This window comes from Alternaria conjuncta, assembly GCF_024043145.1.
Source record: "Alternaria conjuncta strain BMP 0040 chromosome Unknown scaffold_10, whole genome shotgun sequence".
Classification (NCBI taxonomy): domain Eukaryota; kingdom Fungi; phylum Ascomycota; class Dothideomycetes; order Pleosporales; family Pleosporaceae; genus Alternaria; species Alternaria conjuncta.
The window spans coordinates 1,031,975-1,043,707 of NW_026250099.1; the positions used below are offsets into that span (position 1 = coordinate 1,031,975).

The following is an 11,733-nucleotide window of genomic DNA, read 5'->3' on the forward strand; positions in this document are numbered from 1 at the left end:
GTCACTTCGTGTCATCTCAAGGTCGTTCCTACCCAAACCGTTCAAGCACCTCATTCATGGAAAAGTCCGAACACCGTAGAGCCTACATCAAGATAAAAACATGCAAAGTAGGTGACCTAACGTTAATGTGGGCTCCTAACCTGTTTAGTTTTTTTCTTGTATGAGGTGCAAGTAAACATCGAACTCCGCTCCTACTCCGAGCACCGACCAATATCTTGGCACGCCGAACATCTATCCATCCATACATCATCTGCCATCGCATCCCCAATCCACATCTCAACATCAATATTCACATCCAACAACATTCTCTTCCAATGCCTCCTTCCTACACAATCTCGAACGCGCTCCCCTCCGACGCTTCGGCGATATCCTCCCTCTTCGCACTATCATGGCAATCCCCCTTCTCGCGCCTCCAATTCGGCAACGTGGAACCACGTGACCTGGCCAAGGCAATGACGCCTCGCATTGCGCAGCAGATAGCAGAGAAACGTATGCTGTTCATGGTTGCGCGTGAGGAGAAAAGTGGGGATGTTGTCAGTGTCGCGCAGTGGACTGTTCCTCCTCCCCCTTCCAAAGGAGAAAAGTTGGAAAGCAAGAACAAAGGAAAATTAGAGGAGACGGTGCAGGAAAAGGAAGAGAGAAAAGAAAGAGAAGCGTTTGATGAAGAGATATACCTTGACTCCCTCCCCGCATCTTGCAACACCGCTCTCATCGCGGAATTTACAATGCGAGTTCGCGTTCTACGCGAACGTATAGTACAAGGCGCTCCGCATTTCCTCCTTGAAAATTTGGCGACGCATCCAGGGCATCGCGGACAGGGTTTAGCTGCGCGGCTTATACGGCACGTACTTGGTATGGCTGATCAGAGGAGTGTGGTTGTGTATCTGGAGACAGGGGAGGAAAATAAGGCGAGGGAGTTGTATGGGAGACTGGGGTTCGAAGAGAAGGGACGAGAGGAGATCGAAGTGAAGAATTTTGTGAGTGGAGAGGAGAGAGAGAGGATGGACGTGGGGGATGTGCATACGGTCGTTGGGTATGTGAGGGTACCTTGCAGGACGACATAGATTCCATTAAATTCTATAGGTAAGGTCTATCTGCAAGATTGATCAATCACATCTGCAACGAGTTACCGCTGCTCTTCCGTTCACCCAGTACATGGTACTCAGACCCTTTTGCGCAATTTCCCCGTAACTGTGAGCCTCGCAATGAGAACGCACAGTGCCGATACAGTGGCTGTTCCACCAGCGTAGAAGATGGCAGGGCGATATACATCAATGTTCTGACCCGAAGCGACGTCTCGTCTACCGCCGGCGGCCTCTAACAAATAACCAGCGATTGGCGCACCCATCAGATACCCCACGCTCCAACCCGTAACCGACATGCTCATAGCTACGGCAGCTCGTCCGGGGCCAAATATACCGGCGACTACCGTTGGCTGGGTGGTAAAGTACGCGCCGTTTGCAACACCGTTCAGGATTGCGAAGAGTACGAGTGGACCGAGGGTGTTTGAGACTGGCCAGATCGCAAGCATGCTTGCGGCGTTGAGAACCATGACGATGACGAAGGTATTTAGGGGGCCGAACTTATCGCACAGTGGACCTGCAATGAAACGGCCGATGGCATTGCAGGCGTTGAATGCAGCGACGAGCGCAGCGCCGGTACTAGAACTGAGACCAATCGATTGCGCGAACAGTGGTAGATAGTACGGCGGAACAAACAGCGCAAAGACACCAATAGCGCTGGCGACGAACGTGGCAATGAAGGTAAGAGATCGGAACATGGAGAGATCGACAAAAGGTATGTTCCTAAGCGGCACACGATCCTTGACCATCCATGCAGCAGGAAGACCAATAGCCCAGGTAAGCAGGCCCTGTATGCGGAAGGTCCACTCGATGCCGACTTTTTCGTACAGGGAGTTCAACGCAACTGCCATGACGCATCCGCCTACTCCACCGCCCAGCTTGATAAGACCGTTTGCGAGACCGAGACGAGCGCTGAAGTACTGCACGGGAACTGTGTTGCAAACCGTCCAGTTGAGCGACATCCCAATGCCGCCGATGACGCTGTACGTGCCAAACAGACCAGGCAGATTGGACGTGCAGAAGCTTGCTCCGATCAAGCCCAAGCCCATGAGGAAGACACCGAGGAGGATCGTTGTTCGGCCGCCTATCAATCTCATGAGACGGACAGCTCCTAGTCCGTACAAAGCGCCGCCCGCGAGTCCCAGGGAACCGACGTAGGAGAGTGTGGATGGAGGCACGTCTTTCAGCGTTGAATCGAGTAGTGCGGCTTGTAAAACGCCCCAGCAGTTGATGATGGCGTTGTTGCAGAAACTTGTTGTTGAGGAGCCTGCAACTACTATCCATCCGTATCCGCCGTCTGGGACTGCTGTGACGGAGTAGGCTGCATTCTCTGGTGTGTCGTCATGGATATGACTCAAAGATGACGGTCTGGAAGTTGGAGTGAAGGTCTTGCTTGATGGGGGTTGCGGGGTGGCATGAAAGCTCGTGAGCTCGATGCGGTCTTCTGTGATGGTAGTAGTAGACATCTTGATGCTGTTATCTTCGAGTCGCAACAGGAGGGCAGACGCGGACAAACTTATGCGTGTCTTGCGAAGGGCGCGTTTACACGCCTTATACGCCAGAGTGACTGGTACTCAATGTAGCCATGCAGGTAAGCGCAGAATGCCATGGGCCGATTTGCCCTCGCTTCTTGCAGAAGGGGCTTTTCCGATGGAAAGGGAAATGAGACCTACAGCGTAAGGACTTCTCAACTACAAGCAACGATGGGCTTCCAGACGTTTTCATGTGTGTAGCTCTAGGGAATCATCGTACGAATGCGTCTATCACGGCCCATACCTCTAGAGCATGTATTACTTCTGCTTCTCTCGGGCTGCTGTCGCATCGCACGTATCATGTTCCCATTGCTGCATTCGCCCTTTCAGTTGCTCAAGGTGACCGGGAGACATGGGAGGACGGATCAGTAGACGACTGCTTTCCGACGCATAATCACGTTGAATGGTAGTCCGTCCCAGATTGCTGAAGAGCAAAGCGGGGAAGCTGCGGAGATGCGCTAGTGCGTGTTTAGTCATCTGAGCTCCTCAGGGTCCAAGGGTCCACGAGCTATCGACTGTCTAGCACTCTGGCACTTACCACACACTTTCGAGTCCTACACATCTCACGATCATTCAAAGCACAGACTATCGGCATGGGTAGCTGTCCTGTCCGAGCTCTCGGTGTTTCCCAAGATTTGCAAGCCGTGAGACCAAGTTTCCTCCCTCAACTGCCCGGTTTTCCAGGCTAGGCGCGCTCGGTGCCCACTCGCTGAGACGCGACACGCCTCATCCAACATCGCATCCTTGATCGGTCCACGTCATGGCAAATGGGACATGGTATTGGCAGCATATAGAGCTGTAGCATACCAGATCGTTCGCTAACCCTTCAAACCTATTAACATTTACCTTCTCTATCTCGTAGATTACAACCAGAGCATTCGCAATGGCAACAGAAGACACCGTCGACCTGAGCGCATCGCACGCGCCCCAACAAGCGTCCCTGGAGGCATTCACCTCCATCCTCGACACCGTGAAAAGCGAACTCCTCAAACTACGTCGCGACCATGACAGTAAAGCCTCTCTGTCCCGCCTCCTCCTCCCCTCAGTCTTCTAACAAACCCCTCCAGAGCACGAACCCGAATACTTCCGCGCCGTCTCCCACCTCTCCGACAGCGACCTCGCATCCTTCAGCGCCAACGACCTCGAATCCGTTCGCGTAGCCGTAACAGCATACGGACTGCATCTGTTCGGCAAAGTCAAACTGCCCGCATTAGACAACGGATATATCCACATTCGCATCTTTGGGTCTGCGAAAGATGGGACTGATGGAAGTAGTCTTGATGAGAGGGAGTATAGTTTGCATAGTATACATACGGAGGAAGTGGTCAAGGAGGATGGGGATAGGGTTTACAGAGCGGTGTTTGGGAAGGAGGATGAGTTGGAGTGGTTTGAGACTTGATTGTTGTACTGGCTATATCTAGATAACGAATTGTGGACTTGGGAAGGTATCTACAAATCCTGCAGGCCTAAAGCCTCATTCACCTCCAGGATGCGTTCGTGAACCATGTTAAGGGTCATCTTGCCAAACTCCTTGAACGCCTCGTTCTCAATTTGCCTGTTCAGCGTCTCAAGCTCGTGACGGTAGGCTTGGCGAAGACCAAACATCTTTGCAATCTCATTGTTGATGATCTTTAGGTTATCATGTCTGCTCTCTCGTCGCTTGTTTGCCTCACCCAGCCAGTACTCTTGAGCGCCCGGCAAGCGACTGAAGGTTTCGTACGCTGGGATCATCTCGACATCTGAACGATATAGGTTGAGAAATCGATTCAAGCGGAAATCGATCTCGAGATTGAAGTAGTCTTTGATGCCAATGAAAGCTGTCATGGTCTTGACAAAAGCTTGCCATTTCGCGAACAGCGCCTCGATCTTGCTCAATGCTGACGGGGAAGAGAAATCACCCTCATTGGTGATTTTGGCACCAATGCTATCGAGGTTTCCGGCGAGCTCGACAAAAGCGGAAGGAGCGCAATTGCCTGCATTTGCGTTCAGCCATTCGGCCTCGCATGCATTGATGGCGGCAGTCAGCTCTCTGATCCTACCAGAGCAGTCTACTGAGACGGCCTTTTGTGGCCTTTCCGTCTCATGCTCCTTTGGAGCGGCCACGGGGGCCTCCTGCACTGTGTGCTCTTGACCGACCCTGGCGACTACGTCGTCGTCAACGGCGGAAGAGGTGGTAGGCTTCAAGCTATTGTCGGCGGCAACTGTATTGATATGCTCAAGGTTCTTGAGGTCTTGAGGCTTTGAAGTCTGACTGGCGACATCATAGCCAGCCGATAGAGACGCATTGACGGCAATGTTGTCGCCTAGGGGGGCCGTGAAATCGAATGCTCCGGTCCAGTTTTCAGGGTCGAAGCCGGACGGGAGGGTAGATACAGCGACGCTGCTTTGAGAAGGCTTGAAGGTGAAAGCGAAAGCCGATGCTATCGGAGATGCCGCGACGGGAGAACTTGTGTGAGGACTGACACCATCTATGGTATTTCCGCTTTCATCCTCATCTTCGCTTTCATAAGGTTGTGGCGAGCGACGCGATATAACTTCGGAACCGTCCCTTTCGTCAGGCTCGTCAGATGGTTCATCATCTTCAGCGTCGTCTGCAGAATCATCTGATAGCTCCTCGTTACCCCCAGCAAGATCCCAGAGCTCGTCGGCAGTATTTGAATCAAGGCCGTGGTCTTCGGAGGTGTCGTCAGGGGCGTACTGCGTGTCAGTCTGGTCATCCTCGGACTCGTCGTCTGAGCCAACGTCGACGCCACCATCACTATCGTCAGTGTCAATGGAGGAGCAAACATCTTCACCATCTTCGTGAGGTTGTGAGGGCTCCGTCGATGCTCTGACTCCATTCTGCAGTTCAGTCTGTCCATCAGACAAAACGTCGTGCATCTGAAGCTGTTGAACGTAGTCGAGGAAGAGCTGCCGACCGGTTCGACTGCCTTCAGGGTCGCCTTCAGACGAATCCCAGTACGTTTTCCAGTCATCTAAGTCTTCCAGTGCCTCATCTATGTCCTCGTTATATGAAGTGTTGCGATCTTCGTGCTCGAGCGATGAAGTCCAAATTTCGGACTCCCAAGATGATGCAAGCGCGACGACGTCAAGGTTCGTTGTGTGATTCGCGGATCTCAGTAACTCGCAGATACCTCGGATGTGGCTTTGGAAGCCTCGACGGTTGTCTCTGCGCAGCTGCGCCTCTGGTGAGAGGCCTTCTTGGGGGTTGTCCGCATTGAGTATGGCCTCGGTGGCTTCGGTGGCGGAGTCGGATTGAGTACATACGTAGCTGAGGCTGGCTGGAGTGTCCGCAGAATGCGGCCCAGATTCGATGCTCTCGTTCTCTAGCATGTCGTAGTTCAATTTATCCATCTCCCAAACGAACCATTCTTCACCTGTCCAATAGCTTCCATCATCGACTGGCCAAGCCTCGGACCACTTCTTGTCGCACTTGGTGAGGAGTCGCAAGGTTGATCTGACTTCATCGTCGTACTTCTTCCTGTCGGAGCTTTGCATCGATCGGGTCCAGATGTCGGACTCCCATTGCTTAGCGAAGACTTCGGGCTCGCGTTGCATGATCGCGGCGTTAGGTGAACTGAGCCTCCTGAACCTGGAGAGTTTGGCAGCTAGCAGCTTGGTAGCTTCCACGCGGAGGTTTTGGGTTTCCTCGGTCCATACACGCTCTTTTGTGGCTTCCACACTTGGAGTATCTGTTGTCATAATTGTGTTTGGTGGGCGCATCCCCGCAGTCAGACTGGGTTCGTAAAATCTCTTCCTTGCGCGAAGCGATTTCGGAATGAAGCCAGGGTTGGGACAGTTTGTTGCGTCTGGCTGGGCAGAGGCGTGATCCGTACTGCGAGACGAGTCGTTCAGTGGAGACGACATGGTAGCGCTTCGGAGGCGGAGAGTTGTGGAAAGGTCGCTGAGATGAGCTGCAGGTTGTTTCTGTAGTGAGCCTTCCGCGTGTAGTATCGGGCGACGAGAAATAGAGCAACGAGGGGCGGGGTATTTGCGTGAATCTAGGCGGAGTTGCAAGTTGTGATGAGCTGTAAGAGGTCGCAGTGGTTGAGTGGGAGCCTATTGTTCCAGGCTCAACAATAAGAGCGGGCATAGCGACCGACGAGTGGATGGTGGGGGTATGTGCGCAACGAAGTGAAAGTGAAAGTAAAGACCTGCTTCTGCTTCCCAACATAGCGACTATGTGTAAGACCATGTAGTCGAGGATACTACTACTACTACTACTGCGTCTATTCCAGGAGGATACTAGGAACATGGGCCCCTGCACAAAGGCGATGAAAACACGATGAAATGTTTGGAAGAAGATACAGAGAACAGGCGGCGATAGTCGCACATACTACCGTGGGGAAAGGTGAAGACAAACACGATTTCTAGTGTCCATGGTATTCGACTCGCGACGCTACCACGCCCCGCATCCTGTTCTGCCATGTTGCCAACCTTGAGGTGCCATGTACAGGATGGATAGCTGGCCAGGTGAGAGCAGACGGAGACTGGCCTATGGTGTACACTCAAGGCTTCACAAGCCTTCCAAGGATCCATAGAGGCCGTTGCTGGAGGTTGACATAACCAGAAGCTGACATCTGGCTCTAGAGGATTGTCTCGGATGGCGTCCGACACACACGCTTGACATTTCGGCCGCAATGTCCATTAGGCTACAATGAGCTAGTCCTCTGGATAGAGAGGCGCTGGCGGACTCGAAGTGACATCTTGGCCCCTCAAAACGGCAGTTTCAAGGTGAAAAGACGAGGCGCGGCGTTGTGAAGAAATGAAGTAGACATCTGCCGGAGGACGTGAGGTTTGGGAAATTAGTGGGCCAGATCGCAGCCAATAGGACACGTCGGAAGCTGTCGCCCCGCCTCCCATGCTTTCTTCACGAGCTTTGCCACTTCCACTATGCTCAACCGATCGCAGCGCGTTTCCAAGCAGCGACAGTCCAAAGGCGTTTGCTTGTGTGCTGAGCAAGCAGTCTGGCAACGAATTCTGAAAATGCAGCTAAGGCATCTCATCGACCGATTGCTTCGGCCCGGAGGAAGGCGCCAGGCCGGGATACATTGCGACTAGCAGTTTTCCGAGCTGAACACGACAAACAGATGCAAACAACTCATCCTCGTCATACCAGTTCTTCTTGAGGTACTATCGGTTGTCGCGATCGTCGCCGCAGTTCTAATCCTTCGCGGTCGCCACAATCCTCACGATCGAGCATCTGGACCAGTCTGGAACGTTACACCCGGCGCGCCCCTCTGACAGCCCTTAGCTCCCGCAGTGTATCACACCTCTGCAAAACACTCTGCGCGACCTCTGCTTTCAATGCAGGGCAGTAATTCGACATACAGAAGTCTCGATGCATCCCATGGGCGGCCAGCGCGTTGCCTTCTTCCCGAAGGCAGATGCGGCCGTCCTCGCATCGAGGCATGCTGCGCCGGCATTGTCCGAGCGCCCGACCACCACCGCGCCGATACTTGATCTTGAGAATGCCGACAAACCCCTTGAGCCATGGATTGCGGAACAAGTCACGTCTGTGTATCCCAACGATGGCGACATCTGGACGCCAGCACCAATACCTGCCAAAACACTATGTCCACCTCAGTGCTCTGCGGATCGCTATCTCTTCCCAGTCTTGACGCGGAACGAGAGGCTAAGGTTGACATTGCTCTACTACTATACTCGCGGGGCCCTTGAAGATGTAGAGTTGATGTCTCGCCTGCAGGAGAAGGTCCATCTCGCGCATGAGACAGTAGGATGGGAGTTTGTTATTGCTGGTCTTCTCAACCACAGCACTTATACTCGGATGGTTACTGTGAACCTCCCTCTTGCGATATTACCCCGTCGCGAGAGCACTTGCGCCCACACCATCAATCAACCACCAGGTGTAAGTGTGAATCATTGTTGCCAGGGTCACTACTAACAGCTACAGACTGTCTTTGCGCTGCAGAACATGGCCAAAGATTGGCGCTTCGAGAAGTCACCGCACGTTGAGCAGGGTGGTTTGCGTGCGTATGCCGGTGTACCGTTGAGATTTGATACTGAATTTGGAGAGCACGTGGCTTTTGGCTCCCTTTGCGTCGCTTCTAATTCCCCACAAGAGCCCCTCTCGCCATCAGTACAGCAGTCTCTTGCAAGGCTTGCTGATTGGATTGTTACGGATATAGTGCACAGTGCAAGAGCTCGCCGTCAGAAGGAACGTAGGCGGATGCTGGAACTGCTCTCCCTAGCTCAGCAGCAGTGCGACAACCACCACAACATGGAGGAAGTGATCCCCAGAATGCTCGAGGATGTTTATCTCAATACGCGAGTGAGCATTTATCAGACCACGGACAGCCACATAACCCTTCCTGGTGGTACGAGCTTTCGCACATCGGAATTGGAGCAGGGCCTCTGGGAAGATACCGCTTGTAGGTGATTGTGAATGGCACGAACGTGATGCGTACGCTAACTCTCGCAGACTTTGATTACGCCATCGAGAATCTCAATCATTTGGACATGACTGCGCCCCGGCCTGTACGGGTCATCGCGGCACAATGTACCAGTCAGCGTGCGGCAATGTTTCTCGTAGTAGCCAGTAACGATCTCAAGATGGTCTTTGATGATATAGACTCTTGGTTCGTACATATGTGTGCGGTAAGCAATGGTAGATTCGTTCTGGGGGCTCTTGCTGATACTTTGTGACGTTTAGACAATACTGTGTCGTTATTGGCAAGGCCGTGCACTTCAGGAGGCGCTCAGCGCCAAAGAAACGTTCCTTCGCGGCATTACACATCAGCTGCGAACGCCTATACACGGCATCCTCGGCTCAGTCGAGCTCCTGACCGAGGAGCTAAAATCCCGAAATGTGGTCCCTTCGACAGCTGCCTCTTCACCAACTGCCAGCCCGGACATTGAACAGTTGGACCCATACACCTACATCAAGACCATCAAGACGTCAGCGAGAGAGCTGATCTCAACGGTGAATAGTCTCATTAAGCTGAATCAGTGGGCAGACATTGCACAGGCGGAACGCGTTCTCACTATGCATACAGTCACCGAGATCGAAGATGCTTTGCTGAAGGAAACACTACTGGGCCTATCCGATGATCTGTCCACGCGACCATCGATTGTCATACAACACCATCTACCACCAAGCTGCGACTTGCTTGCTATCGACATGCGAGTATTCCTAGACTGCATACAGCCGCTCATGGTCAACGCTGCTCAAAATGCCGCTGGCGGTATGGTAGCAGTGAATTTGTCAATTACGGAGAGCTGCCAGTCTCTCGTCGTCGATGTCGAACACAGTGGGCGTAAAACACCCAAGGGAAATTATGACCGCGTGTTTGACGCACACGAACGAATCGACCTTAGTGGTACCGAGTCTGCTCTTGGTTTGACTTTGGCGAGTAAAGCGGCGACGCTGTTGGGTGGCGAGATCACAATGGTCACTTCACCCTACGGTGCAGGTTCGCATATCAGAGCGACGTTCAATGAGCCCGTCTGTGCAAGCTCATTACCTGCTTCTCGTACAGTGAAGGATAGGTTCAGTGAGCTTCCGCAAACCTTCCACCACCTCACGTCCAAGTCAGCAACGTCGTCTCTCGGCGACTACTTTACTCAGTATCTTTCGAGCGCCGGCTGGACAGCGTCCAACACACCCAAGGGCGCTTTTGTAGTCGTCGACTATACACCGAACCTGGCGGAGCTCTACCGACACACATCGAACATCGATGCCGACCAAGTCGCGATATGTCTTGTCCCAGAATGCGCATGCTTTCTCGACTTCCACACTGAACGTGTTCGACGGCAAGGAAATGTTGTATACGTTCAAGGTCCCTTTCTGTCGGAAACATTTGAACAAGCGTTGAAGCATGCGGACGCAATCTCGGCCGAATTCCGCGCCTCTGCTCTGGAGACGGGGCTGTGTGCGACCGGTGGCATCGTCATCGAGCCAGCTAGTCAAGGTTCTACACTGGACTCGAACGAGCGCCCACAACTCCCATCCGAGCGAGGTTCAATATTCCCCGACAGGCTTCAGAATGAATTGGTTCAGTCGGTGCGGACCTTGCGCATCCAAACTAAGCCTCCGACTTTCACGAGGGAGCCTTCCACATCAAGCAAACCCTTGACACTTCTTGTTGACGACAATGCTGTCAACCTTCGCCTATTGGAGATGTACTGCAGTCGTCGTGGTATCCCGTTTCGGAGTGCAAAGGATGGACAGCAGGCAGTCAATATCTTTTCCGAAGCTCTTATACCCAAGTACGACCCACTGCTACGACAAAATCTGCCCGTCCAACCAGTCGGACTTATCCTCATGGATCTTCAGATGCCGGTATGCGACGGTATCGATGCAACACGACAGATACGGCGATTGGAGAAGCAGCATGGGTATGAACGGAGCGTCTTGTTCATCGTCACTGGCCAGGACTCCTCGAACGATCGCAAGGCCGCAGACGATGCTGGCGCTGACGAATTCCTGACGAAGCCGGTAGGACCCAAGGTTCTTGACCAGTGGGTAAAGAAGTGGTATCCCGATATCGAAATATGAAGGATTGACTATCTCTTCACGCGCGGAAGAACCTTCGAGTTCCCAAACTCATCATTCGAGGATCCGTGCATAGGCCATTCACGAGATGCCATACGCCAAGGCTGTGCTAATAGCTACATCCGCACCGGAAGTCACTCGCATAGAGAACCCACGCAGGAGTATATCCCATGGCACTGAAGTCTGGATGTCGTATTGCCTGCGCAAGGTCGAGCGCCTTGATATCACACACCGAAAGGCTTGACTAAAGTCACTTGTGTGGTCAGGAAGATCGATAGCGAGACAAAATGGGTCCGCTTCCTGACGCGCAGCCTTTAGGCATCACAAGCTAGCGAGACGAGATATGGCTGTTGATTGGTCGTGCCACCAGGCGATGATAGCTTTCGGGTCGCATTAGACGCCGACTGTACGCTTGCTATGGCTTGATTGTACTTTGAACTTTTAGGCATGCAGCATCCCAAGTATGATGCAATTGTCAGAGGAGGATTGTACGTATGTAGTAGATTGCGCGACGCATTTCGTCATCACCGATCAGGCCCGCTGACGCCAAGTGATTATGTCATCCACATGTGAAACCAGATGCCGCAGCATGTCTCCACGCCAG

General features: G+C 52.9%; 4 protein-coding genes across 4 annotated transcripts; 2 read left to right on the forward strand and 2 right to left on the reverse strand.

The window, feature by feature from the left end:
• Positions 1–1,162: 1,162 nt before the first annotated feature.
• J4E85_007408 (uncharacterized protein) lies at positions 1,163–2,548 on the reverse strand (the record flags this gene model as incomplete). The annotated part of the gene is made up of 1 exon (XM_051471640.1): positions 1,163–2,548. One exon carries the CDS (start codon positions 2,546–2,548, stop codon positions 1,163–1,165), a length of 1,386 nt encoding a protein of 461 aa, XP_051324714.1.
• Positions 2,549–3,497: 949 nt separating this feature from the next.
• J4E85_007409 (uncharacterized protein) lies at positions 3,498–4,013 on the forward strand (the record flags this gene model as incomplete). The annotated part of the gene is made up of 2 exons (XM_051471641.1): positions 3,498–3,624; positions 3,682–4,013. The coding sequence occupies 2 exons, from the start codon at positions 3,498–3,500 to the stop codon at positions 4,011–4,013; spliced, it is 459 nt and encodes a 152-aa protein (XP_051324715.1).
• Positions 4,014–4,063: 50 nt separating this feature from the next.
• On the reverse strand, positions 4,064–6,481 carry J4E85_007410 (uncharacterized protein; the record flags this gene model as incomplete). Its single annotated transcript, XM_051471642.1, has 1 exon — positions 4,064–6,481. The coding sequence occupies one exon, from the start codon at positions 6,479–6,481 to the stop codon at positions 4,064–4,066; it is 2,418 nt and encodes an 805-aa protein (XP_051324716.1).
• A 1,483-nt stretch (positions 6,482–7,964) lies between these two features.
• On the forward strand, positions 7,965–11,132 carry J4E85_007411 (uncharacterized protein; the record flags this gene model as incomplete). The annotated part of the gene is made up of 4 exons (XM_051471643.1): positions 7,965–8,483; positions 8,529–9,006; positions 9,057–9,232; positions 9,288–11,132. The coding sequence occupies 4 exons, from the start codon at positions 7,965–7,967 to the stop codon at positions 11,130–11,132; spliced, it is 3,018 nt and encodes a 1,005-aa protein (XP_051324717.1).
• Between the last annotated feature and the right edge of the window lie 601 nt (positions 11,133–11,733).